This window comes from Phycodurus eques, chromosome 19, assembly GCF_024500275.1.
Source record: "Phycodurus eques isolate BA_2022a chromosome 19, UOR_Pequ_1.1, whole genome shotgun sequence".
NCBI lineage: Eukaryota > Metazoa > Chordata > Actinopteri > Syngnathiformes > Syngnathidae > Phycodurus > Phycodurus eques.
The window spans coordinates 194,111-221,992 of NC_084543.1; the positions used below are offsets into that span (position 1 = coordinate 194,111).

Here is a 27,882-nt window from a genome sequence, read left to right on the forward strand (position 1 = left end):
TCGCCTTTATTGTCATGAACATGCATGCACACGAAATTTGTTCTGTGCATTTTACCCCTCACGGTGAACACACGCACACAGCGGAGCAGGGGGCAGCAGTGCCTTGCTCGAGGACACCACAGCCGTGAGTCCGGGGGATGTTGGCGGATGGTCCGGTCGGGGTCTTGAACCTAGGCCCCCCACGGTATTAACCACCATGATATTAACCACTGGGCCGCGGCTGCCCGCGACCCGTGTGAGGAGAAGTGTACGGAAAATCAATGAATATGACCATAGAATCTATTGCATTACACATAATATGAAGTGAAAAGTATCATTTTGTCTCGTCGCAGTACAAACAAAGTATACTTTGCAAACAAAATAGACCCATTCGCAAAATGAAAGACAAGAAAACAGTTGATTGATCGATGTCCTTCATTCACAATAAAATCGTCTTGACCATACCTTACGCAGTTTGGCCTCATCTTCGTTGTTATGGAAAATGTACTTTTTAAGGTTTGTATCCAGATAGCTCTAGTTTGCGAAGTTCATTGGTGCGTCTGGAACGCAAGCGTCACAATCATCAACCGAGTCGATCAATTTGTTTACGGGCCACAAAACTGCTTTCACAGTCTTTGACCTTTGCTTGCTTATCCACACTTTGGGCTCCGCTTCCGCTAATTACTATTAATTATTAGTTCTTATTAGGGTTAGGGCGGACGATTGGCGGTCCACCGAAAGCCGAGCTCGCCGCGGGCCCGGCGTTACGAGGGGCGAGAAAGATCCGGCCCTAAAACGAGCCGATTTCACCACAGCAAACGGTATGCTTTTGCTGAGTTGTTTCACCCACCAAAGCGTCTCAAAGGGCTTCACGGGCCCACAGTTGACGGAGATCGATGACATCCCCTGATCTAAACCCCATATGGGAGAAAAGAAAAAACTGAAGGTGGGACCACTGGACACATACGTCTGTAATTCTTGATCCTCGCGGTATTTCGACGACGGCACGTCACAGGCATCTGGGAGCTCTTTGAAAAGGTGAAAAATGCAGATGATTCCTTTCCAGAACCAATTAACGCTAACGTTTCAAGCGATATGTGCAGCCCAGCGCCACCCTGTGGAGACACACCTTCCTTCACCACAACAGAGATCATCAGGTACGACACAGGAAATGCTCCAATTTCAAGCGATTGGTCCGAAAATGATCATTATTTATTGACTACAATTCACGTATCTTTGCCAGCGACGTATAGTGACAGGCGGAACAATGAAATGCTCTTCCACTAAATGGCAGAATATCCAATGAATCCGCGTATTCAGCTGTTGTCGTTCATCCCAAAGAACTCGAGCAAAGTGTTCCATTCAGCAGGCTAACATTTCACACCAAGTACAGTTATCATCATTCTTCGTCCCCCCTCCAGTAAAATAGGTGCGTTGGCTCAATGGAGGTTGGGAAACACGGGACTACATGACCAACGGTTGGATGCATGAATAGCGTAAGCGCTTTAACCCTAACCCGTCTAACCGCAACCCTTAACCCTAACCCTTCGTAAAGACGACCATGATCTAAATCAGTGATTCTCAACCGGTGGGTCGGGGCCCCAAAAGTGGATCGCGCCCTTAGATCACGCCGTACGAGGAGTGAAATATTTCATGCGCATCCCAAACTAGCCTTTTCTTTCAAAAATAGCATTACTCAGAAAATGATTACGAAGTGTACATGCAACTTTGAGCGGCAGCATAAAAAAGGTTTGGTGTTTTTATAACGTAATAATCCCAGACTGTGGCAAACGCGGCAGTTGCTTTGGTCTGCATTATTTCCCACAAAAGAAAAACGTATTCATTGTGCACTTTCCCGAAAAGATCGGTGCCAAGATATGCATTTTTGTACATGCTGTCATCTTGTTCATCTTCAGTTTCTTATCAAGGCCCTTTGAACATGTAGTTCTGTTTAAAAATTTGATATACTGCTATTTTTTAACTCTAAACGTTCTTTATTGTTCTTAACTCCTGTAAAAGTGGGCGGCGACTTGGCGACAATAGATAACGCGGGTCCCAGGGTGACAACAGTTGAGAACCGATGATCTAAATCAATCTTGTTGGGAGTCCCGGAATGCTAATTGTCAACAATGCCAATCTTGGATGCGCCTACTTTTCTGCTCAAGGTCATGGTGTCGCCTTCCTCGCTGCACAAACACTTCCTGCCGCCGTCCATCCTTGAAAGCTAAACGGAGCTAGGCTAAGCTAAGGCGAACTAAGTGAAGCGTCTCAGTTGCTTCCCTCGCTGACGGGCATGTTGATGTGCGCGGTGAGCAGCGGCGTGCTCTGCTCCTCGTGCAGCACGAAAACTTTAATGATGTCAGAGATGCCTTTGTCGCTGGTGCACTCCACCAGGGTCTGGACCGGGTAGACCAGTCCGGGCACCAGCATGGGGATCTTCATGAACGGGTTTCTCACCCTGTACAAGGCGTCGTCGTACGCGAAGCTGACGGCCAGCTTGAGGACCGGTCGGCACGCCGCCGTGTTTTGCACGTTGAGCGTGAGTTTGAAGGATGGGCCCAGACCCTGGACCACGGCGTTCATCTTGAGCGACCGCCCGGGACCGGACGAAACGGGGGTCAGACTGCACTCCAGGGCCTTGGCGTAGGCCTGGGCCGCCGCCAGTCGCAGGCGGACCAGGTCCATCTGGAAGGCCCGGTGCATGGCGGGGCCGTTCTCGCGCTCCCTCAGGGTCTGGTCCACGTACAGTTTGGTCTTCTTGGGCACGTTGAGGCGGACGCTCTGGGCGGCTGGGGGTCCTGGAGTGGTGTCCCGCTCTCGGAACTCTGCCGTCCTCTTGAGGATTTTCACCATCAGGCCGCCGCCCTTCATGGTCATGACCAGGGTCCCGTCCTCGCGCCCGTAGCGCCCGAAGCAGATGGCGCTCACCGCGTTCGGAGTCTTGATGGCGCTCACCAGGTTCTTGTCCCGGTACAGCTGGACCTCGCAGTTGGCCAGACCCACCAGAACCGCCTGGAAGCCTCGAGCAGGGAGGTCCATGGTGGCCATGGTACAGATGGGGGCCGGGAGGACCACCTTCCACAGCTTCTTACCCTGGACCAGCCACAAGAGACTATCGAGTCTTTAAACACGCTCCGGTACTTAGACCAGTCATCGAGTCCTTAGATCTCCTGAAGTCTTTAGAACTGTCAAGATCCTGTCAAATCTTCATCCCAACTCAATCAAAACTTTAAACCCCCGAAAGTCTTTAGATTTGTCAATTGCTTAGACCAGTAAATCAAGTCTTTAAACAACGTAAAGCAGGGGCGTCCAAACGACAGACCGCGGGCCATTTGGCTCTCATTTTTTAAAAGCCTGCGGCAAATTCTAAAAACAACATCTGACACGGACCGCTGCACTTTTTTTTTTTTTAAAGGGGGCAGCAGAGTGAAAAGTGTGACTGTCGAAAAAGGGAGGTGTTGTGACACAGGTATCCCCCGTGGATGCGATTGTCTCCCTCCCCCACCCCCACCACAATTACCGGCACTAATGAGGTGGTTTCATATATTATAATTTATACATATTTTATTATTTTCTAGAGATACAAAGAAACTATTTGCAACTAAGAGTCACAATATTTCTATTTATAAGGGTGAATGAAGACAATGCAACATTCAGCAAAATGGGGAAAAGTACTTTCTCCTCACTCGGGTGAATGGCGAAGTGGACTCGATCAAAGCAACCGTAGGAACTTTAAATGTCTGCAGTGTGTTTTTTTTAACGCAAGATGTCACCACTGAGCCATCACAGATGACAACAGACAACAATGTTTCGGCTTTGTTTGTGTTTACATGCATCATAGTTTGAAAAATAAATGATATACAGGAAGTCCTCGATTTACGAACGAGTTTCGTTCCTACGCCGGCGACGTACCCCGAATTTCCGCGTAAGTCGGATTTCACCGTTAAAGTCGAAATTTACGTCGAAATACTTTGTGTAAAGAAACTAAAATACATTCAAATAAAAAAATAAGATGCTGTACTTACCATTACTGCTGAGAGGTGGACGGAGAAGAAGGAGGGGAGGCTGTGAGAGCTATAAATTCCTCCTCCTCAGCATCCTTGCCTTTCTGCTCTTTGAACGTTTGGAAAATACGCCGTGCCTTTTCCTGAATGAGCATTAGGCTGATATTAAGCCAATGTTGATTCTGATCCTCGATCCATAGCGCAAGTCATCTTTCCATCTCCGCAAGGCTCGAAGAACGCTGCTTTGTGATCACTGTATCCCTCATAGGGGCGAACCCTTCACGTGCGCTAAAATACGGGCTTTGTCCTTAATAATGGTCGCCACGGCCGACCGACTGAAGCCCAAGTCTTTACCGATGTTCGTCGGTAACTAAGCTTCGTTTCCATGGTAATTGCTTTTCTTTTGGCTGGACCAGCATCGCTAGAAGACCCAGCTTTCTTCTTTGGGGCCATAATGTGAAAAAAGGAGGGCGAAAAAGGCATAGACACAGACAAGCACTGTGCACTAGCTAAGCAGAAACACTATGGTGCTGGGGACAAAATGGCGGACGAGGCACGGGCGTCGGAAAGTCGAAACGTTGTAGGTCGAGTACGTCGTAACTTGAGGACTTCCTGTACATGTATTTAACTTTTTTTTGAAGACACCAGCCATAAAGATTTTTTTTTTTTTTTTTTTAGCAAGTTCGGCTTCAAACGTTAGCGTAGCATTCACAGGAAGTCTGCTAATCTGTTTTCCGGGTTTGGTCACGTGACGTTCCGCATAGTGGGACTCAGTTATAAGAGGGTCCACATTATTTCAGTTGTTTATTTGCACTTCCCATGTCTAAAAGATTTAAATGTTTCTTTGAATTGAGTTATACAAGTTACAGGTCACATTAATGGTGGAAAAAGCTTTGAAATGATTTATCTTGGTTTCATTTTTGATCACAAAAAAACAGGCATCTAAACAGGGGTGTTTAGTCTTTTTATATTCACTGCGTCAGTTTTTTTTTTTTTTTTTTAAACTAAACAATAAATAATTGTTTGATAGATTAGCTTTCACGTGTTTGATGAATTCAAGTCAAAGAATTTTAAAATGGCCCTCGCATCCATCCATCTTTCGGAATCTGGTCCTCAGAAGAAAACGTTTGGACAGCCCTGCCCTGAAGTCTGCGGCGCCGTCAAGTCTCGAGTCCCTCAAGTAACGTGAGGCGGTACCTTCTGCGTGAATCCCTGCAGGTTCCGGTCCACCGTTCCCACCACCACGTTCTTGCCCACTCTCAGCAGGCCGACGGGATGCGACGACAGCTCCACGCAGTACTTGGCTTTGTCCGAGTCCCTTAGAGCAGACGCAAAGAGCTGAAAACACGCTCGGACCGGCAAACCCGTCCCTACCCGGAGACTGACCTGCGCAGGATGTAGATGTTCCCGTTCCGACACGCCGCCGTGATCCGGAACTCCACGTCGAACTGACCCGTCACGTCCATCGTGGTGGGCGCGGCCGGCAGCGCCATCTGCACCCGCACCACGCACGGAACGCTCACAACGTCAATATAGGACGACGACGACGCCCTACACCTGCGCTTGTCAAACTTTTTACTTCACGTTCTGCCTCAAAAATACGTAGTTCTCCAAGAAGCACCATAATTACCAACATGGTAGGCCCGAGTGCTCATTAGAGGCTGACACGGGAGGGGATTTCTACTCCCACTCCCACTCCTGAGCCAAAATTTTACAGTATCCCGCGAAAACCACGGTTTCCACTTCCATCAAGGTTTCCCCTACGACTTTGTTGTCATAGTTCCCGCTCCCGCTACTCCCAATGAATTTTGCTCCCGCTCAATCTTGTGATTAGTGGGGACGTTCACTCCCACCCCGTGGAAATCTCAAAAAACAACAGAAACGAGATTTTGATTCCTTAAAAGTATATTGAATATTATTGTAAGCCATTGTAACATAATATAAGAAAACGGGGAAAAAAATGCACTTCAATAATAATTCCATGAAAATGTAGCTAAATAAAAGATTGAAAATAAGCAGTTGTTAAAAGTTAAATACAAAGATATTGGACCAAAACATTAAATACAACTGAACTGTACTTGGGCAAGGATTCGTTCCCGTACCACCAGAGGGAGCACACGCCCGTGTACCATACCACTACTACCATTGTACCACACTTTAAGAACCACAGCATTACACAAACTGGACATTATACACACACACAACATGCACGCACATGCACACACAGACACACGCACACAGATAGGACGGAAGCAAGGGCAGACAAAAGACGTAAAAGCGTGTGCGGTGACCTTTGCGAGGACGACGAAGGCCTCGGGGTCGAGCACGTAAAGATGTCCGCTCTCCGTGCCGATCACCAGGCAGCTGACGCCGTCCTCGTCCGCCGTGCTTTTCTTCAGGGTCGCCATGCACGTGATGACGGTCTGGAGACCACAGGCACAACGTCGAGCTGCGTGCGCATGTGCGTGTGCGCGTGCATACCTGTCGTTTGATTGGTTGCGGTTTGTGCAGCTGGACAAAGTCTTCCAGGTGCTCGGCATCCAGAGACAGGAAGTGGAGAGAGCGCCCGGATAATGGCACGTCAGCCTTCTTCCTGACGCTCTCCAGCATCTCCTTGAGGGCGGGGGGGTCAATGTGCCCCTCCCTGGCCTGCTGCCACACATCCTGACCGATCAAATCAAATTACATTTTATTTGTATTGTATTTCATACATAAAAAATGCAACCCGAAGTGCTTCACACAGATAAAACTACACACAACGCAGCAGCCGTCAAATACTGACCAATCACGGAACAGGTACAATTTCCATCCCTTTACTCAAAAACAGGACATTATTTCAACTTCCTAACGTCCGTCAGAAAATCACCTAAAATGTTGATCATTATTTTCCAAAGTAAAAGCAGATGTTTGCAAATGTCTTATTTTGAAACTCCACACAGGTAATCAGTCTGCTTTCATGAAGGACGACAAAAATCATCGTAAAAACTTTTACTGTTGAGAGGCTGAATTCGGAGCATTTGGACAATTTGAAGTTAAAGGGCGCCTTCCATCACAATCCCAAAATTGTGTTCTCCTGTTTTATGCATAATATGTCAAAATGGAACCATTGTCCTACTCATTTTGAGTTATTATTGATGATATTGATATTGAAACTAATTCACATACATCTATTTAATGGTATAAATACCCGAGACAATCAAATAGTAAGCGGCCCTTTCCCACGAGTCTCAATCTTTTAATCAAACGTCTCTTTCAGAAAGTGGACGGGCAACTCTAGTATCCTCGACTGCAGCTGCAGACTGACTGCGTTTATGAGGAGCGGCGGGGGCCCTTCAGGGAGGCTTCTTTCTGTATGTATGGGGGCCCAAAATGTGGTGCCACACGCGCACACACACGCACGCACACACACACACACACACACACACACCTGCTCAAGCGTGTTGACGTCGAGCCCGGGCAGCGTGAACTTGAAGTAGGGCCTGAGGTTCTTGTAGACGTAAACGCAAGGTCCGGACGCCACGGCCACGGCGGGAACGCGCGGCTCATGCAGGTCCATGAAGAAGGAGACCAGGCCGCACGGAAGGTCCAGCAGGACGCTCTCGCTGGTCAGCGCCGTCCCGCGGTACACCTTCAGTTTCATGGCCGCCGAGCCGCCGCCGCCGCCGCCCAGGTCGGCCACCACCAGGCGGCCGTCCCCGTCCCCGCTCAGGTCGGCCAGGGCTACGCAGGAAGTGAAGGTGCGCAGGCCCGCCACCGGGTCGTAGTGGGCGTCCAGCCACTTCCCGTCTTCCCCGCTCGACTCGCTCATGACGAGGCGCTGCTGCGCGACAACACGCACGTGGCGGTCATGTGATGTGCTGAACTCAGTGACCTGACCGCCAGCTCTTTTCAAAGCAGAAATCTCCATATTGCCAGCAGCCGTTTTAGAGCGTTTGGACTGCGTTTCAAGACCCGACCGCACAATGCTGACTCACCGCATGGCTCGAGTTGAACGTCGGCGGCTTTTTTACGTGGCGTTCGCCATTCACTCCATCAATTGTGTCATCTTTTCTCACTATGGCGACACAAGCTTTCTACTAAAGACCCACCAAAGAGGCTAAATTTGACACACCGTAGACAAGAGTGTTTCTAAAAAGGCTGCCAGGTTTGAATTAATAAAAAAATAATCATAATCACCAGGTACATAAAATAAGGCTCCGGAATCATGAAAAATAAGGTCACCGGTCAATCAAATACGTTCGCTGTAGTCAACTACTAGCCGAATGCCGGCCAATGTGTTGATCCTTAATTAACAGTTAACTTTCCCCCAAGTGCCTCTGATGTGTAGATCTCCGTGCGGAGCACGGACCAAGTCTGTGGAGTGTCGGACGGAGCCAACGCCGACCAACTGCACGATGTAGTGCTGCTAGAAATGGACCAAGCCATAGACGGCGCTCGTTAGTTATATAGCGGGGTGGGGCCTAATCATGCTGTTCCGTGGTGACGTCAGCACGACCCTGTTTTAGCTCCGCCCGAACATCCCGCCGCCTGACATGGTGAAAAAGAGTTTTAAGCCATAGCTCAACAATTCAGTTCACAATTGTTCTTAGTCTTTGCACACATTTTCAGCACTTATCCTCAAACATATTTGATGTATTTAGAAAAAGAAATGGAAAATATCTTTGGTTCTACTTAACTACTGCGACACTGATGCTATGTTCACACTACAAGTCAGTTCTGATTTTTTTACACAATGTGACATGGATCTGATTTTTACATTTTTTCAAATCCGACCCAGGCCCCTTTCGTATGTGGATGTAAATCAGATATAAATCAGACGCGAGTGCAGTCTGGACGCTCACGCCGGGCTCATCCGAGCCACGCGGTGGTATCACAATTGTTCAATAAAACTGACAAGTGCGATCGTGCGTGGGGCAAGCAGGGCGGCTGCGGCGCAGTCGTTAGAGCGGGTCATCCAGTGGCCGAAGGGTTGCTGGTTTGAATCCCGGCTCCAACTGTCCGCTGCGCTGCTGTTTGATTTTGTTTTCGTGACGGAGGGGAAAAAACGGGATGTTTGATATCACCCATAGAAAATCTGGTCAAGAAACGTCTTCAAATTAGAGTAAAACAGTGTAACTTGATTATTTCATTAATTTAATTAACATTAATCCTGGACAATTTCATTTGGTCTGCTACTCAGGGAAGGCCTTCTCTGATTGGCTTACAAGTATCAGTTCAAAATATCCACAAATAAGCATGTTCGGGCCGAAATTCCCGTCCAAATGACCGTGACATTTCAAAAGGTGTCACTTGCCCTGAAACGCAAATCGAACATTATTGGTGAGAAGGGCAGTAGAATAGGTCATATCGTCGTCAATCAATCATTTTTTTCCAATCATTATTTGTTACGAGGGATTTTAGAGGCATTTGAAGTGCCTCTTCCATGTTTTTGAGAAAATTACAAAGAGGGCGGGCACTTGTCATGTTTAAACTCAAAACTCTGCTGCGCCATTGGCATTTAACGTTGGTCTTGCAAACCCTGCTCAGGTCGATGCCCCCTCAGCATGGAAAGACGGACAACAGAAGGAACGACGGACAGGACAAACGAGAAGATCCGCACATAACATTGTCTCCGCAGCATGTCAACAATCGAGGACAAGAAACATGATGCAGAACGACTGATCCCGGATAGGCCTTGTTGTCTCACCGTTGTCAAGGAAACCGTAGAGCAGCGTCTCCGTAATGGCGCCCTTTCCCGCGTTTTAGCACTTTATGACACAACGTCGTCGAGGGTTTTGAGTTAAACAACAACAAAAAAGGTTTAAGAGTCAGTCGGTGTTGTGTTTCTAATGTCGCCGGTGTTGTAATCTAATCCATAAATCCGCTTCAAACTTCTTCCGCCTGTCGGCCACGTGCCCGCTATTGTGACGTCACTTTCACGCGACGTGGGTTCGTCCATTTCTATAAGGATGTCTGCGTCAAGCACAGGAGCAAAATTTTTTGTTTGGAGGAAAATAAATCCATAATTTAAAGCGGTAAATTTCGCTACATGTCAGAATTCATTCCCTTTAAAAATAGGCGACTAAATTACGATTGTCTTTTTTTGTTGACGTCACGTCGCGCTGTACGTTACGTTGCAGGCCGAGCGTTTCCTTGATTGGTCGTTTGTTTCCAGTTTAAAAGTGGAGCGCGGAGGGCGAGCAAGTTGCGGAGACCTTTGCGTATTCAAATATTATCCACAGTGAGTAGAGCTTTTGGGGGGAACAAACACATGTAGCGCATGTTGGGCGTCCATATCTCAAATTCCGTCCAAACATTGTCTTCAAACACTCACGGAGTGGGCCCGTTGTCAGTTGGCTAGCTGTAGCTATGCTAACAGCAGCAACGTTGACACCACCGTGACCTTAAGTAAGTTCGTCAATTTAATTTATACGTGCGGCACTTCGCACACAAGATTCACAAAGTGCTTCACATGGTTAAAAGACTGAATCGTCAACATTTCACACTTTAGTTCGTTGTCTTGCTGACAAACTCACTTTTTGTATTCATGCGAGTTGCTGCTTGAGTATGTAGCGTAACTTTGAGACATCCGCAAACTCCTCAATTTCAAATGACAATTGTCGTTGTAAAGTCATCATCATAACAGAATTTAAGGGGATGTTAGCCGATTCAGTGTGTGTCTTTGTGATTCGAACAAGCGGATGGAGTCGTGTTTAGCCGGGAAGCCGGAGAGGATCGGCCCGGTGGAGGTGAACGACATCAAGCGAGACCTGCTGGATGAATTCTCGGCTCTACCCAAGCAGGTCACGATCACCTTCATTGTAATTGCACTTTCGCAAAAATAAGCAAACAGAAACTCAACGAAAGGTCCTTGTCCAGCTCTAAATGAAAGGTCAGGGGGTTATTCCAGCAAGAAGGTTCACTGTGCTCTGAATCAAAAGCAGAGTTCTCACGTGACTTCCCCCGAACTCAAAAACTGGGATCATTCAGGTCTGGAACAACTGAGCCGAATTAGTTAAATCAAGTCTAAGTCCCTTCACCTTGAGCCAAGTTCGTTCACGGCCACAGCCAAAGCTAGCGAGCAGGTTAGGTTGGCGGAGTCTGTTACAGCGGTGACTTGAGTCAGGATTCCTCTTACCTGACTCTTGGAAACTGATTGATCAGGCTTTCCCTCATCTCAGGATCAACTTCCTCCCGGGTTTTCACATAACCTGCTTGCCGGAATACCCCCCAGCTCAAACAGACCGACAAACCGTTCCTTGCCCTGAGCTGTTGCCATAGTAATCGTTCACCCAATTCTGTAACTCTCGCTTTCACCAACCAGTGCAATACGTGTGTCTATTTGTGCAAAATCACACTTAGAATTGAATCATTCATAAAGCAGGTAATAATGATAATACATATTATATTATACATGATACTATATTATTCATCTGTCCATTGGTTTGTTTATTTATTTTTACCGCGAGTGTGCTGGCGCCTATCCCAGATGACTGTGCGAGAAGCCGGGTACACCCTGAACTGGTCGCCAGCCAATCACATGGCACATTGGATGAGCTGCCATTCGCACCTTTTGGAAGATTTAATCTTCAGCGAACCTGACGTGCGTCTTTGGAACGTGCGAGCAAACTGGAGTACCTGCAGAAAACCCACGCAAGCACAGGAGAACATGTAAACTACTAAAATGCGGAACACCAACTAAAATACTCAAGTGTCTCTCTCGGGTATTATTCATTATTAATAACTCGTGCCTAAAAATACAACAACCCGGATGTATCTCAGTTGAGTGCATATTGCATTTACAGTCAAAAACTTAATGCACATTGCGCACATTTTGATTGAATTTATAGTAATATGATTACCACTTTGCAATAATTGCACAAATATTGTAGCATAATCTATTTATTTATTTACATATAAATGCATACAGTGGGGCAAAAAAGTATTTCGTCAGGCACAAATTGTGCAAGTTCTCCCACTTAAAAAGATGAGACGCCTGTAATTTTCATCGTAGGTATTCCACACCTATGAGAGAGAAAATGAGAAAAGAAATCCAGAAAATCAAGATTTTTAAAGAATTTATTAGCAAATTATGGTAGAAAATAGGTATATGGTCAATAACAAAAGTTCATCTCAATACTTTGTTATATACCCTTTGTTGGCAATGACATTTTCTGTAAGTCTTCAAGGTTTTCACACACTTTTGCTGGTATTTTGGCCCATTTCTCCAAGTAGCTCTCCTCTAGAGCAGTGATGTTTTGGGGGTGTCGCTGGTCAACAGACTTTCAATTCCCTCCAAAGATTTTCTCTGGGGTTGAGATCTGGAGACTGGCTAGGCCACTCCAGGACCTTGAAATGCTTCTTACGAAGCCACTCCTTCGTTGCTCGGGCGGTGTGTTTGGGATCATTGTCATGCTGTAAGACCCAACCACGTTTCATCTTCAGTATCCTTGGTGATGAAAGGAGGTTTTCACTCCAAATCTCACGATACATGGCCCCATTCATTCTTTCCTTTACACGGATCAGTTGTCCTGGTCGCTTTGCAGAAAAACAGCCCCGAAGCCTGATGTTTCCACCCCCATGCTTCACAGTAGGTATGGTTTTCTTTGGATGAAACTCAGCATTCTTTCTCCTCCAAACACAACAAGTTGAGTTTTTACCAAAGAGTTCTAGTTTGGTTTCATCTGACAAGATGACATTCTCCCAATCCTCTTCTGGATCATCCAAATGCTCTCAAGCAAACTTGAGACGGGCCTGGACATGTACGGGCTTAAACAGGGGGACACGTCTGGCACTGCAAGATTTGAGTCCCTGGCGGCGTAGTCCGTTACTTTGGTCCCAGCTCTTTGCAGGCCATTCACTAGATCCTCTCGGAGTGGTTCTGGGATTTTTGCTCACCATTCTTGTGATCATTTTGACGCCACGGGGTGACGGCTTGCGTTTAGCCCCAGGTCGAGGGAGATTATCTGTGGTTTTGTATGTCTTCCATTTTCTAATAATTACTCCCACAGTTGATTTCTTCACAGCAGGCTGCTTACCTATTGCAGATTCAGTCTTCCCAGCCTGGTGCAGGTCTACAATTTTGGTTCTGGTGTCCTTTGACAGCTCTTTGGTCTTGGTCATAGTGGAGTTTGGAGTGTGACTGTTTGAGGTGGTGGACAGGTGCCTTTTATAATGAGTTCAAACAGGTGCCATTAATACAGGTAACGAGTGGACGACACAGATGACTCCTAAAGAAGTTACAGGTCTGTGAGAGCCAGAAATCTTGCTTGTTTTTAGGTGACCAAATACTTGTTTTTTCACGTCATTTGCTAATAAATTCTTTAAAAATCAGACAATGTGATTTTCTGGATTGAATTTTTTTTTCCTTCTCATTTTGTCTATCATAGGGGAGGTATACCTATGATAAAAAATACAGGCCTCTCTCATCTTTTTAGGTGGGAGAACTTGCACAATTGGTGGCTGACTAAATACTTTTTTGCCCCACTGTATATACATTTAACATATACCACCAGCGTGCAAAGTTTTTAATCTTCAGTATTTTTTTCGTGTTTATATTTGATATAAAGCTGCTTCTCTTTTTGTCACAGGATTAATCAGAATCATCTTTATTTGGCAAGTATGTCCAAAACACACAAGGAATTTGTCTCCGGTAGTTGGAGCCGCTCTAGTACAACAGACAGTCAATTTACAGAACACTTTGGAGACATAAAGACATTGACAAGAAACAATTGTGCAAAAAGATGCAGAGTCCTCGAGCACATGACCATTGCGCAAAGGGCGCTGAGACTTCAAGGAGTGTATGCGGTTTAAAGTGACGAGTAGTGCGATCATCTGGGACAATGTTGGTTGTGCAAATGTTACAGATACTCCTCAATCAGTGTGCAAATGGAGCAGATGCTACTCTACCCATCCATCCATCTACCTATCCATCCATCTAATGTTTGACTTTAGTGAAGTTGTTCTGTTTTGGGTGTAAGGCGTGTTAAGTTGTTGCAGTTTAACGTTGCATTCGGACGAACGTACGATGGGGAAAAACGAGTCTATTTGGCCAATCAGGAGAGCCGCAGGGAACTAAAGCATCAAAGAACTCTGCTGACACGCGGGAAGAAAGCAAACATGAAAGGCGTCATGACTCAAGGCATGCGTCCTACAGCGTGTGTCCTAGCCCCTCACTGTGGCATAAGCGCAATACTGCACATCACCAGTAAACATTGTAGAACTGTTATTATAAAACAGTATAGGATGTAAGGCATCAAGTGAGGACCTAGATAGAGTGTCTCTCAACAGGGTGCTTCAGTTCTGTGATGGCCCTGGGAAAAATCAAAAGCGCCTGCCAACAGGTGGTGTGAGGGCACAGCGCTCATTCACTCGACTCTCCGTGATCGCCATCGATCGGTAACGACGAGCTTGGGTGCGCGTGTGTCTCTTTGTGTGTCCGCGCGTCCTCAGGAAGAAGTTCCGAGCCGGTCGGAGAACCTGCAGGTCTATCTGAGGGTTCGACCGCTCACCGGAGCAGAGACCGGAGAGTCGCAGGTAACGCGCACGATGAATACGTCGAGGGGTCAAAGTTCAGAATGATTCTGCTTGCAAATATGCTCAGGACTGCGTGGCCATCGAGGGTCCTCACACTGTGGTCCTCAAAGCACCCCGGAGCAGGCAGGCTGACAAGATCCCTCCTCAGACTGCTCAGAGGTTCACTTTCACCCAGGTAAACGTGTGCCCACACGCATTCTCTCCGATCTCCATGTTGAGCTGTGAGACGATGTCAATTCCTGTTAGGTGTTTGGACCAGATGCCAGTCAGAGGAAAGTGTTTGAGGGATCAGTTCGTAGTTTGGTGCGAGACGTTCTGCATGGAGAAAACTGCCTGCTGTTCACTTACGGCGTCACCAACGCTGGGAAAACCTTCACCTTCCTTGGTTGGAACACGACGACGCCGACTGTCTGTCTGTCCGCCTCTCTGACGGCCTGTCTCTTGGCATGCCCCCATTTTTAGGTCCGGACCACGACAGCGGCCTACTGCCGCGCTGTCTGCGGGTGATCTTCAACAGCACGGAAGGTCGTCTGTATGACGGCTGCGATCTGAAACCTCACCGTTGTCGAGACTTCATCCGACTGACTGCAGACCAGCAGAGGGCGGAGAGCGCCGGCAAGACGAGTCTGCTGAGGACCGTCAGAGAGGTCGCCCGCGCGACATCGAATTGTCTGCAGTGACAAACTGTCGACAGATTTAAAAGCCAGTTGAACTTATCACATCAGCATTACCATGTTCGCAATTGGCAGTATTATCACGGATTTACTCAAAGAAATTAAAAAATAAAATCAGACGGACGTTCTGAAAACATGAACAATAAAACTCGGCAACCTTATGTATTTTTTGACATAAGAAATTGTGAATGGCAAACACCGAAGTGAATTTTCACACATGCAAGAAAGATCCTAACAGGAACAATGAAAGTCAGTTTGGCAGCATTGAGAGCAACAAAGTAGACCTATCAAAAAGCAATTGTTAAAAGACACTTATTTACAGAACACAATTGGTCACATTTATGGGAAAAACACGATGGTATTGTATTCGGTTATAGCACAGTTGTTTGCGTTTGAGGCTCCAAACGTGTTTTGTCTGCACTTGAGGACACGGCCCCCGCTTTCACATCGATGAGGACGAGCGGACACTGACTCTGCTTATCCTTAAAAGTGTTTAGTTTCTAATCAAGTAAACGATTTCGACCCCACCTTGGTGTGTTTGTGTGTTCACTTGTGTGTTTTTTTTGTCTTTGCAGATTGACAAAAATGTGACTGCCAGATCAACTTCTCTTGATGGTTGGTAACTTGTTTTTATTGTTGATGCATATTTTTATACCCGCTGAGATGTGAAGTTTTCTCCTTACATCAGCTAACGGTGTGCATGTTGACGCGTGCGTCAGCCTCGTCTCTCAGCTCCGACTGCAGCGTGAGCAGTGTTTCTGAGAGCGACCGGTTCAGTCTGGAGGTGGCTGCCTATGTTCGCTTCTCCGTTTGGGTTTCCTTCTGCGAGATTTACAACGACAACATTCACGACCTTCTGGAACAGGTAACGCACACGCACGATGTAAATGTGCCGTGCAATGCGGCGTGTTCCCCGATTGGCTGATGGAGTCACGTAACCACGTGTTCAGGTCGCAGGTGGACACGTGAAGAGGACGGCGCTCCGTCTGTCTCAGGACATCAAAGGAAATTCCTTCATCAGGGGTAACTAATTACTAATTCCCCATCACACACACACACATTTACACACAGACACAAATGCATGCGTGTGCAAAAACAATCACAGTCTCACACAAATACAACATACAAGTATATACACAAAAATATGCGCACACACAGTCACACAGAGAAAACTGCACACACACAAGGACAAACGCGCACTGTAGGGCTCGGCGATTAATCGTGATTACAATTTTGGCTTCTCACGATTATAAAAAAAACATAGGAATAATACTAATAGCTTGGATTATTTTTAAATAGAACACACACTTCCTTTTAGAAGCATTGACAGCTTTACGCTAACACTCAATGAAAAAACAGATTAACCGGCAAGCAAAGATTTGCCTTAGACATCGCAGGAGGGATTTCCCTTCAAATAACGAATATTCACACACAAACGTAGTAACGCATTCACGCAGGTCATATAACAATACTCACAGGTATATATTCTTCCTAATCTGTGAAAAACAAATTCATAATAAAGTTAAACTTTGACTTTCTTCTTCTACTCTTTTTATCTGGCTGAAAATGTATCACCATGCATGCACTGGATTATAAATTTTTCTATAATTACCCAGCCCCCGCGCACAAAAACAATACACCATTCACAGATATCCAGACACACACATGCACAGACACACTTGAAGTGTGGTGTGTCGTGCAGACCTGAAGTGGATCCAGGTGAGCAGCCCAGAGGAGGCCTACAAGGTCGTGAAGATCGGCAGGAAGAACCAAAGCTTGGCCTCCACCAAGCTCAACCATCAGTCCAGCAGGAGGTGAGCGAGAGCTTCCCGTCTCGTCGTCCGCTCGTACTCACCGGCGGCCGTCTGTTTGCACAGCCACAGCATCTTCTCCATCAGGATTCTCCGAGCGGACGACTCCGCCGTTCCCAGATTCCTCGGCGTCAGCGAGTGAGCGCCGCCTCGGCGTCGCCCCCTCTAACCCGACGCCCGCCTCGTGTACCTAGCGCATTTGTTTGTGTGTCTAGGCTGGCGTTGTGCGACCTGGCTGGGTCGGAGCGCTGCTCGCGCACGCGTAACACGGGAGAGCGCCTGAAGGAGGCGGGAAACATCAACAGCTCGCTACTCGCTCTCGGGAAGTGCATCCACGCCATGAGGGTTAAGCAGAACGCCAAGTACGCGCCATGCCTGTGTGTGTGTGTGTGTGTGTGTGTTGGTATGCCTTTTATCTGACTATCCGTATGTGTGTAGGAGTGATTTTCATATAGTTTGATCAATAACAGTAAAAACAGTCTAATTTGGCATTTTTTTGTGTGCAGCCTTGATTTTATAAGAGTAAATGTCTCCAATGTTGAAACAGCCATGCTTCAAGTCCTATTTTCAAAAATATATTCATGATTTCAAATAGTACGCATTCATAAATGCGTACTATTTCGTCGTCGTTGGCAGAGCTAATGGTGATGGCCCATTGAAATCAACTTTTTATAACGGTAAAGACAAACCGCTTCATAAAAATGCTGTGAGCTGCACAATTTACATGCGTTGCCCTTAATACTCTGTAGATACAAGTTAAAAAATGAACCCAACTACTCAGGAAAGCCACTCTTGTCTTCATACAATCAGAATAACGGTAAAGACATGCAAAGGTTCCCACACTTTCATGCATATTCATTCATATCTCAGAAATATTTATTTTGCTGTCAATGCAAAATGGCTGACACATCACAGATCCGTCTGGTGTATTGCAGCATCATCATGAGGCTCTCTCCAGTGGCATTAACGCTAAAGACAGTTTGAGTGACATTGGTGAAAGACGTTTTTGACACCACGATGTATTTGTCCCGTGTTTTGTCAATTTGGACCTCCATAGCGTAACTCTCTAACATGGTCTTAGTATCAAAGTGTCAATTTCATTTCAAACAACACCTTGGTTTGGTCATAGTCAAGTGTCCAGGAAAGGCCCTCCTGACAGCTACTTCTGTTTGAGCCAGATTTGTATCCGCTTTGTCCAGATTTGACTAAAACCGCCCCCTTTCCTCTGATTGGTTGACTCCGCGTCGTGAGAGCCACAAGTGTTTGTTGCGTCGACAGCGCTGGCTCTCGAGTGGAGAGGTAGGCGGAGATCTTCGCGAGTTACGTAGATCAGGTCGAGATATTCCAACGAGCTGATTTCAGGCCTCTCGTCTGGTACTGAGGAATGCGTGGACCATTTGAATTCATATGTCACGTTTGCTGAGGCACCATAGACACAATGTTAGATCCCAAAGACTAGAAAAAAGTTGGCTTGGTAAAATATCGCACCTTTAATTAAGCAAAAGGACAAGAATCCCAAAATGTCATTAGCAACTTCATTTTGGACACCTTAACGGTAAAGACATTTTGGCATTAAAACTGAGAATATTACTTTAGAATAGTTTTGTTGTGTCCTTTTGATGGATAACAACTGACAATAATTCAAACACGCATCAGTCAAATGATTTGATTTTCAAAAGGAAATTCAGCGGACCCTGTCTTTACCGTTATTCATCCAATTTTATGAAAATGACCCTTTATACACACAGGGCCGGTTCATCACCGCTCTAAGCTTGAATTGTTTTGATTTTAGAACGGAGATGAGTGAATTTAAAACAAAAAGAAAACTTGGAGCATTTTGCTATGCTCTGGGTGCCCGTGCGCAGGTTCCAGCACCACGTTCCCTTCCGGGAGTCCAAGCTGACTCACTTCTTGCAGTTCTTCTTCTGTGGTGCCGGCAAGGTGTCCATGGTGGTCAACATCAACCAGAACTCCTCCTGCGTGGACGAGACGCTCAACGTCCTCAAGTTCTCCGCCCTCGCCCAGAAGGTGCTCCCACAATCTGGCTTATTATCACACAAGCGTGATGTTAAAGGACATTTGAAAGAGTTCGCAGGTGTCTTAAGGGCCTGTCTCAGTGGCCTGGAAACCAGTTGGCGGCCTGATGGCAACTGCAGTCTCCGCCGCTTGCGGAGACGTCGCCGCGACGTCTCCTGGAGACTAGCCTGGTCGTCAGGGAGTCACGGAGAAATAGAGCGTGTTCGATTTCATTGGAGACTTTTGACCTCTGATAAAATCAGAACGATTGCCCCAATATTTTGGATTTTATGGACATTAAAGCCTTTTCCTCAATTCTCATATATAAAAAAAGCTTATGCCTGGGAATCTTCTCATTGAACAGTTTTGGTCATACTGTGTGTGGCCTGCTCTGATAAGCTCAACACAGAACACCACACACGCAAAGACTAAGTTGCACCGCCGGTCTCGAAATCTCACGTGATCTCACAAAAAGAAGAAGAAGAAACACTTCCGGATATGCGCCTACGTTACCCAAATGTTCCCGAAGGTTGCCGGAGCCGATGGTGTTCACAAAAAACGGCTTGTTTTGGAAAAGGGGGACCTACGTTTATACAAAAAAAATGTCATCGGGTAAGAAATGCTTTTTTTAATTTATGGTTTTTCCTTTTGTGGAGTCAGGGCGCTTCTTGATTGGCTATATTCTGTTCCACGTCACAGTTGACGGAGTCATGACTCGGAAGAAGTCGGCTTTACCTACACACAAATGAAAAATATTGAACACGTTCGTTATTTCTGATTGTCGGCCCTGAACTGTTTCCGACCCGAAAATCGTGTTGAGTCCACTTTTAACACACACCAGACCACAGGATCATCTTATAAGACAAGATTGTCTGGCGTTTGAAGCGCTTGGTCGGGAAGGAGCAGAATCGGCACAGAAACAAGCCGATTGTCTTTGTGCGTATCGGGACTTAGAAGACGTTTGGCCTCTCGTCCGAGCGAGCGCGCTTCGTCAGGACAGACTAGCCTGAGTTGGTGTAGAGAAGCTCAAATACAGAGTTGGGCAGAAAGGAAGCGTTTTTGAAAAACTCACCAATTAATAAATGGTAGCTGCAATCAAATTGTATTGACATCAAGACCGCAGAGCAAATCAACAGAGCAATGTCGGAGAGAGTGGAAGCCAACTTCCATCAACGCCTTCACAAATGCAGCAATGAAAGCGGACAGCACGTGGTGGATGTTGTTTTCCCACACTTGATCGTGTCAAATGCTATTTCAATACCAACACATTGATGTCAAGAACATTTGTTTACAGCTACCATTTATTATTTTGTGAGTTGTTCAAAAACATGTCCTTTCTGCCCCACCCTGTATTTAGGCATTCCCCCAAACCACGGACGGTATCATTCTTTTGGAATGCAAGCGAGGGTCGTTGGGATGCCTGGCATTTAACATAATTCAAATATAATAAAAATAAAAGATTGAAATGTTATCTTACTCACCCTTTAAACCCTCTTACTAAAACAAAACAAAAAGACCCAAGACAGAGAAAATGAATCTTTGTCATTGTGTGATACTTTTATTTTTTTGTTTTTTTATTCTAATCTAAGAGACTTGTTGTGCGTGAGAGAGGCGGGGCTCTCGGGTTAACTTGTTGTTCTTGTCGTGTCCCCCAGGTGGTGGTGTTGAACTCCCAGCCCGCCAGCCGGGACGACTCCTCCCTCAGGTCGGCCATGGAAGTGTCCGTCCTCATCGACCAGGCCGACCGGCGCAAGAACCTGTTGGCGCGCGGGCGCAAAAGCTCCATGGTGGCCTGGGAGACCACCCTGGAAGACGTCATGGAGGACGACGACGACGACGGCGGCGGCGAAGAAGATGACGAAGACGAGGAGAGTGGGATGGAGGAAACGGTGCTCAAGGCAGAAGAGGAGGACGGCGATGGGGAGGAGACCATGGAGGAGGAAGACAAGGTAGAAGGTTTTCTTTTCGCAACGTGACAAGTGGACGCTGTTTTTACGGAATTTTCTCAAAAACACGGAATGAGCACTTCACAGGACTGAAATCCCAGAAAACAAATGAATTCCCGAGTGATGAGCAACGTACACGAGCGATTCTGCTGCTCTTACAAATAATAATCTTCAATTTAAGGGAAGTGTATAGGGGAAGGGATGTCGTTTGACGCATGATGCTGACTTTGACGGGGATTTTCGGCCTGTACAAACTTATTGGGGGATATTTTTCATTGAAATTTGTCAGCCAATCAGAGAAGGGCTTCCCCGAGTAGCAGACGAATTGAAAGGGTCGAGGAGATATGTTGAGAAATAATCAACTTATGCTGTTTTCCTCTAATTTGAAGCAGGTTTGTATTTTATTTTTTTTACTACCAGATTTCTTTAAAGGCAATATCAGACAAAAACTTTCCTCAAAAAGGCAGTCTCCCCCGCCCCAATTGATTTTTGCCAACTCTTCGTCATGTTGTTAATTCAAACGAGGACTCGGGAATGATGAATGATTGCAAACCCAGTCGCTGCGTTCACAATCATTCACTCATTCCTGACTCCCGAATCACTACAAAGGGACTTTCAGTGGACATTTTAGCCACGAATTCGGTCTGCTATATACAAATCCCTTTGTTGTGATGAGGTAGTTGGTAGTAATGATGAATGATGACTGCGTTCGCAATCATTCGCTCGTTCACTGCAATTAAAAAACTTTGATTGAAAACTTGAATCGCAGTGGCGCGATGTCGCCACTAGCCAATCAAAATGCACATAGGCTTCCATCCACGCTATAAAAACATTTCTGGGTTTTAAGCATGTGAGACACTGAACGACCACCATGCTGCCCCCAAGCCATACAAATACAACCCCAATTCCAATGAAGTTGGGACGTTAAAGACAAATAAAAACAGAATACAATGATTTGCAAAGCATGTTCAACCTATATTTATTTGAATACATGACAAAGATATTTCATGTTCAAACTGATCAATTTTATTGTTTTTAGTAAATAACGATACACTTAGAATTTGATGGCTAAATACTTTTTCACTGAAGTCCGGTCAAAGACTGCATGGCTAATTTGTTAAGAAGCCATTGTGGCTTTAGAGGACGATAACATCAGCTGTCACTTTTCTACCAAGCATGCTGATTATGCTAACAGCCAACCAATGCAGGGACTGATGGCTACAGCTAAACGGTTAAAATCAAGCTTGCAGGCTGAGCAAAACGCCTTTATCTGACAAACTGCCATCCAAGATTCAGTCACACAAGACCCTGAAACTGTGTAACGGGAGCTGCAGATGGAACTGATCTAGCTCCAATGTGATACTGTCTTATAAGAGAAGTTCAACTCTCAAACTGGATGAGTTTTATGCTTCATGAAGCGCAGACAAATTTCCAAAATTCCGGAAGATGGCACAGAGGATGCTGTTAGTGTTTGGCTCTACATATGTGTGTGAACAGACCTTTAGTGTGACGAACTCCAACAAAACAGCCTACAGATCCCAGCTGAGTGATGAACACCGCCGATGTGTTCTGAGAATTGCCACAACAAAACTAACACCAGAATTTGACGCACTGCCAAAAAAAGGTTATCAACAAAACAACATTGTTCCCTTTAAAAGTAAATCTAAGTATTAACACTACAATGGCTTTTATTTATTTATTTTTTGTTCGTTTTTTTGGGATATGTAAGCATCTGGTCCTGGCTTGGCCCGCCTGTAAAATTTTAAAAGTCAATGTGGCCCTGAGCCAAAAAGTTTGCCCACCCCTGATCTAGCAGGTCCGCAAGTTGGAGTGGCCAGGACGAGTGCACTCATCATTTTGACAGACGCTCCTTTTGGGGAAATCTTGACTTCTGGTCGTCAGTCGCTTCATTGTTACGTGAGCAAATCGACGCCTCCCTTGACACGCTCGGGTGCGCGCCTGTGTGTGTGTGTCAGTTGGACAGGGAGGCGGCGTTCCGTTTGGTTGTGGAGGCCAAGATCCGAGAAGAAGTCTGCGGCGAGTTCATGGAAATCTTCAGCAAGATGGAGCAAGACTACAGGTGATCGATCACTGACCCGCGCGCGCGGCCGTGGGCTGACGTTTCGTGGTTTGTCCAGCGAGCGTCTGGAGCGGGAACGGCAGATCCTGGAGGAGCGGGCCGAGACCAGGCTGCTGATCCAGAAAAACCTCTTCATCAGAACTGCCGGCCTGCGGCCCCCACAGGTGCGTGCGTAGATTCCTGCGTGCGTGCGCAACGAGGCTTATAACAGGCGCTACCGAATGGTCATGTAGGAAGAGGAAGGGGCGAGCCTTGTGGAGGGAATCATCCGCTCGGTCAGCGAAGACCTGAAGAAGATCCGAGCGGACGCTCAAAGCGTGCACCGACAACTGCTGCTGGCCAATCAGGTGACAGCTTTCTCCTTTGTCTTTTGTCGATCAGAAGCATTGGACGGCGACAAGCCCCGCCCCCTCACTGCTACGGCTGCCGATCAGACGCCGATACACTTTTCTTAGCTTTCCCTTTTTTCCTTTTTAACCGACGACTGTTCGACTCAGGAGGACGAGGGCCCGAGCGCCTTCCCCGCCAACATGGCTGACCTGCAAAGGGAGTGGCGGGCCGCCGCGGAGAGCTCCACCCGCAAATCCAAAATCATCCAAGAAGTGACGCAAGAAAAAATGCGCAGGTATTGATTAGCATTTCAAATAGAAAAAAGTTTTGACATCTTGGGTTGAGCTACAATTTCCCTGTATGTACAGGCATGTTGTTATTTACTTTTTCTTAAAGCATCCATCCTTTTTCCAAACCGTTTCTCCTCCTTGAAGGCTGGCGGGCGTGCTGGCGCCTATGCCAGCTGACTTCGGGCGAAGGGCGGGGTACGCCCGGAACTGGTCGCAGGGCATTCTCAAATCATCCATCCATCCATTTTCCGTACCGCTTATCCTAACTATATTATACTAAAATATAAAAGGAAAAAGTCAGTAATTCTGTTTGATATTACATTGAATCGTAGAATAATAATGCGTGTGTGTAAAGTTAGTCAACTTGAACGTTGCTCAGTGTTGGGCCTGTGAATATTCTATTTCACGGTCGGGGCATCGCAATACCGCGTACACGGGGAAGGAAGTAGTTGAACATTGTCCTGAGACATTTTCTTGACGCGTTTCACAGTCGGTGACAAAAACATTTCCTGTAAGCTTCTGCGTTTTTTTGTTTGTTAAAACAGCTTGCTTATAAAAACAAACAAGATTTACCTGTTTAAAAATCCACACAATTTTCCGGCCCATTCGCAGCAGGAAAGCGAACCTTTCAAGATGTAAGGCCTCCCCTCGGTGTGATGGCGCAATTGCAACTGACGTGACGGTTTTCAGGGATAACCGGGGGACTGTTAACCCGCTCGTATTTCTGCAGCGACAGGAAGTGTGAACGGCTCGCAGAGGAATTGGCAAATCAGAAAGCAGCATACTGCCACCAGATCGGGGAGCTGAGGGCGGAGCTTGAGCATCAGGGCGCAGCTCTGCGGAGGAAAATAGACGACGACCTCGCGCGACAACAAGGTGAGTGAGTTTGTGTGTCCTGTCTGTATCCTAATGTGTACGGGGGTCATTTTCATAGAATTTGATTCATAATGGTAAAGACTAATTGAAGACTCTAAATTGCCCGGAGGTGTGAATGTGAGTGCGAATGGTTGTTTGTTTCTATGTGCCCTGCGATTGGCTGGCAACCAGTTCAGGGTGTACCGCGCCTTTCGTCCGAAGATCGCTGGGATAGGCTCCAGCGACCCACGACCCTAGTGGGGATAAGCAGAACGGACGATGAATGAATGAATGGTAAAGACACTTGTTTTAAACAAAGGGGGAGAAAAAAAATCCTTTTTTTTTTGTATGGATAAATGTCTCCCATGCTGAAACAGTCACACTTTTCGAAGAGATGCAAAATGATTTTTCATATTTTGGCATTCCTAGTAAAAGCAATCCTTATTGACAGAGCGAATGGTGGCATCCCACTGAAATACACTTCTTTTTATAACACTAACAATAAAAGTGCATAACAGTAAAGACATAAACGGCTTCATAAAAATGCGTTGCCCTTAATACTCTGTGGATACAAGTGCATAAATGAACCCAACTACTCAGGAAAGCCATTACACTCTTGTCTTGATACAGCTTATGACGGTAAAGACGTCCAATGTTTGCGACACTTTGACAAATTTCATACATATTCATTCATGTCCCAGAAATAACAGTCTTTATCTTGCTGCCTGCTTGCGTGAATGCAAAATGGCTGCCACATGACAGATCCCTTTGGTGTATTGCAACAACATCTTGAGGCTCTCTCCAGTGGCCTTAACGCTAATTTGTAAAAGACGCAATAAAAAAAAAAGGAACTCTTTGGGCACCAAGATGCATTTGTGTTCGTTTTCATGGAAAAGGCAAATTAAGCAAGAGGGAAAAATCCGGTAGATCCCAAAATTATAGTAGCATCTTCACAAACCATGTAGCACATCATCAAACTTCATTGGGACAACGAGCGGTAAATATTTTTTTCTTAGAAGCTATGATCAGCTTTTGATGGATAAATGCCAATCATTCAAATACTCATCAGTCAAATGAATTGATTTTTAAAAGGAAATTCAGTGGTCCATGTCTTTACCCTTATTGATCAAATGAGATGCAAATGACCCATGCGTGTGTATATGCTTCAGAACTTGAGCGTGTTGTGCGTGAGAAGGAGGCGCTGGAAGAAGAGCACGAGACACAGACGGACGCCCTCAGACGAGGTGAGGACGAGCACGCGTCGGCGTCTACCGAACGGTCGCCCGCTAACCGGCTGGGCACGCTTTTCCGGCCGTCAGAACTGGAGCGGTTCCAGGTGCGAATGGGGCGGGGCCGGGACGACGAGGAGCGCAAGGAGAAGGCGGTGCTGGCGGCCGAACCGGAGGAGGAAATGCACAGGCCGTGGGAGAGGCGCAGACAGGAAGTGCGCGCGCAGGTCACCGTCACCACCGCGACAACATGCTCACAAATGATGATGTCGTGACGCCGCGCATTTGTGTGTGCGCGCAGGAGCCGTTGGTGTGCGCTCAGCCCGAAGTTTCTCCTTTCAACGCCATCCGATCGAAAGGCAAAAGTTCGGCGAGGAAAAGGAAAAGCTGCCAAGTGGAGGTGGTAAAGTTTCGACTTTCATCTGAGATGCATTTTGCAATCCAACCTTGACGTGTGTGTGCGTTTAGGGCTTGTCATCCAGCGACAACAAGCGGACGAACATCAGAAGCGTCACGCAGGTGAGACGAGCACTGTGATTGGTCACCTCGCTTCCTGCCTGGGAGGATTACAAAAGGACTTCTTCTCCTTCTTTCTTTTTCTTCTCTTATTGAATCCTCTTGTTGTTGTTGTTCAATCTGGTCGGAGCAGCAGAAGGCGTCGCCGTCAGTCCTGAGCAGCGCAGGTGAGAAAAGCTGACGATTCCGGGCGGGGCCAGCAGGGGGCGCTGCTGTCACTTAGTCTTTTGTTTGTGCGCTCAGCTAAAAGTGTCTTTGGACTGGTTGGCTCTGTCACTATGGCAGCGAAACCCAAGAGAGGACGGAGGAAACTTTACGGGAAGGAAGAAGCCGCGCCGCTCATCATCTCGCCGCACACGGTCAGTGTGTGTGCGCGCGCACGCATGTATGTGTGTGTTGACACACTTTTTGCTCACTACTCAACATGTATGTGTGTCGCTGTTTGTGTGTTCAGACGTGCACGGCGGCGGATGCAGACGAAAAGGAAAGTGATCACATGATCATTAAGCGCCAGCTGCGCTCCAAGACTGGCAGGAAGTGACATCATCCTTGTTTGTTTGTTTTTTTTAATTTTAATTTTTTTAAATTGAAGATGTTTTTGTTGTTGTGGGTTTCTGACTTAAAGGAATCTGTTTTCCTTGAAGGAAATAAAATGGTGTAATTCAAAACCCTTCACACATGATTGAAAAAGATCCAAATCTCACCCACCCACTAATTTTCTTGCGCTTACCTGAGCTGGGGTCACGGGGGCAGCAGCGGGAAGCCAAGGCTTCCCTCTCCCCTGCCACTTGGTCCAGCCCTTCCGGAGGGATCCCGTAGTCATATTCTCACAAAACAGTTTGTTCAATTTTGAAAATGTGATCATGTTTGCAGACATACATCTCATTTCGAAAACGCGTCATGACGAGCATTGACCAGGGCTTCCTCCCGAAACGCAAAACGGCCTCTGCGCAATCGGCTTTCTCGTTTAAGGCCATAAAAGAGTGGAACGAGCTTGGTGCAAATCTAACAACCTGCACAAATTATGCAGTCTTTTCTAGACCAAAAAAACAACCAGGATTTCAAACGAACTTATTGGCACACTGCCGTCTTCTCCTTAAATAAATGTTCAATGGAGTGATCCTAACTGTTCAAAAGAAGGGAAAAAAACAATCCTTTTACTGTGGCCATTGTTGGTATTGCAGAATACTTCTCTGTAATTCGGAAAATGACTCACCGCGGGCGGCATGTTGGCCGACTGGTTAGCACGTCCGCCTCACAGTTCGGAGGTCCCGGTTTCAAATCCTGTGGCGAGTTTGCATGTTCTGCCCGTGCCCGCGTGGGTTTTCTTCCTCCCGCATTCCAAAAACACGCATGCTAGGTTTATTGAAGACTAAATTGTTCATCGGAGCGACTGGTTGTTTGTGTCCTACGATTGGCTGGCGACCATTTCAGGGTGTAACCTGCCTCTCGCCTGAAGTCAGCTGAGATGGGCGCCAGCGTGCCCGTGACCCGTCAGGTGGAGGAGAAGCGCTTCAGAAAGTGGCTGAATCAGCTTGGGGGCTATTTGGAATGGAACTTGAGAGTGTTAACGATGTTCTCGCGCTGTCAGCTTGCTATTTTTCATTTGGTCTTTTTGCCTTGTCCCTATCCTTGCT

The 27,882-nt window shown here is 46.5% G+C and overlaps 2 protein-coding genes across 6 annotated transcripts; one reads left to right on the forward strand and one right to left on the reverse strand.

Moving 5' to 3' along the window:
• Window positions 1-1,169: 1,169 nt before the first annotated feature.
• On the reverse strand, window positions 1,170-9,881 carry bbs1 (Bardet-Biedl syndrome 1). 2 transcript variants are annotated; one of them, XM_061706507.1, is made up of 7 exons: window positions 9,670-9,881; window positions 7,411-7,800; window positions 6,465-6,647; window positions 6,275-6,406; window positions 5,370-5,476; window positions 5,181-5,301; window positions 1,170-3,072 (listed from the first exon to the last, which is right to left on the reverse strand). In XM_061706507.1, exons 2-7 carry the CDS (start codon window positions 7,789-7,791, stop codon window positions 2,248-2,250), a joined length of 1,749 nt encoding a protein of 582 aa, XP_061562491.1. In that variant the 5' UTR covers window positions 7,792-7,800; window positions 9,670-9,881; the 3' UTR covers window positions 1,170-2,247. The 2 variants fall into 2 exon arrangements, with proteins under 2 accessions (XP_061562491.1, XP_061562490.1); XM_061706506.1 differs by having other exon boundaries at window positions 7,411-7,803.
• A 248-nt stretch (window positions 9,882-10,129) lies between these two features.
• Window positions 10,130-27,624, forward strand: LOC133418281 (kinesin-like protein KIF20B). 4 transcript variants are annotated; one of them, XM_061706813.1, is made up of 26 exons: window positions 10,130-10,203; window positions 10,661-10,765; window positions 14,415-14,498; window positions 14,566-14,673; window positions 14,745-14,883; window positions 14,961-15,145; window positions 15,748-15,787; window positions 15,892-16,037; window positions 16,123-16,195; window positions 16,875-16,986; window positions 17,050-17,121; window positions 17,199-17,345; window positions 18,849-19,011; window positions 20,655-20,948; window positions 22,922-23,025; window positions 23,084-23,189; window positions 23,259-23,372; window positions 23,523-23,650; window positions 24,376-24,521; window positions 25,670-25,744; window positions 25,820-25,956; window positions 26,031-26,129; window positions 26,198-26,248; window positions 26,379-26,412; window positions 26,489-26,604; window positions 26,700-27,624. In XM_061706813.1, the coding sequence occupies exons 2-26, from the start codon at window positions 10,664-10,666 to the stop codon at window positions 26,784-26,786; spliced, it is 2,862 nt and encodes a 953-aa protein (XP_061562797.1). In that variant the 5' UTR covers window positions 10,130-10,203; window positions 10,661-10,663; the 3' UTR covers window positions 26,787-27,624. The 4 variants fall into 4 exon arrangements, with proteins under 4 accessions (XP_061562797.1, XP_061562798.1, XP_061562800.1 ...); XM_061706814.1 differs by having other exon boundaries at window positions 25,820-25,944; XM_061706816.1 differs by lacking the exon at window positions 17,050-17,121.
• Window positions 27,625-27,882: the final 258 nt, after the last annotated feature.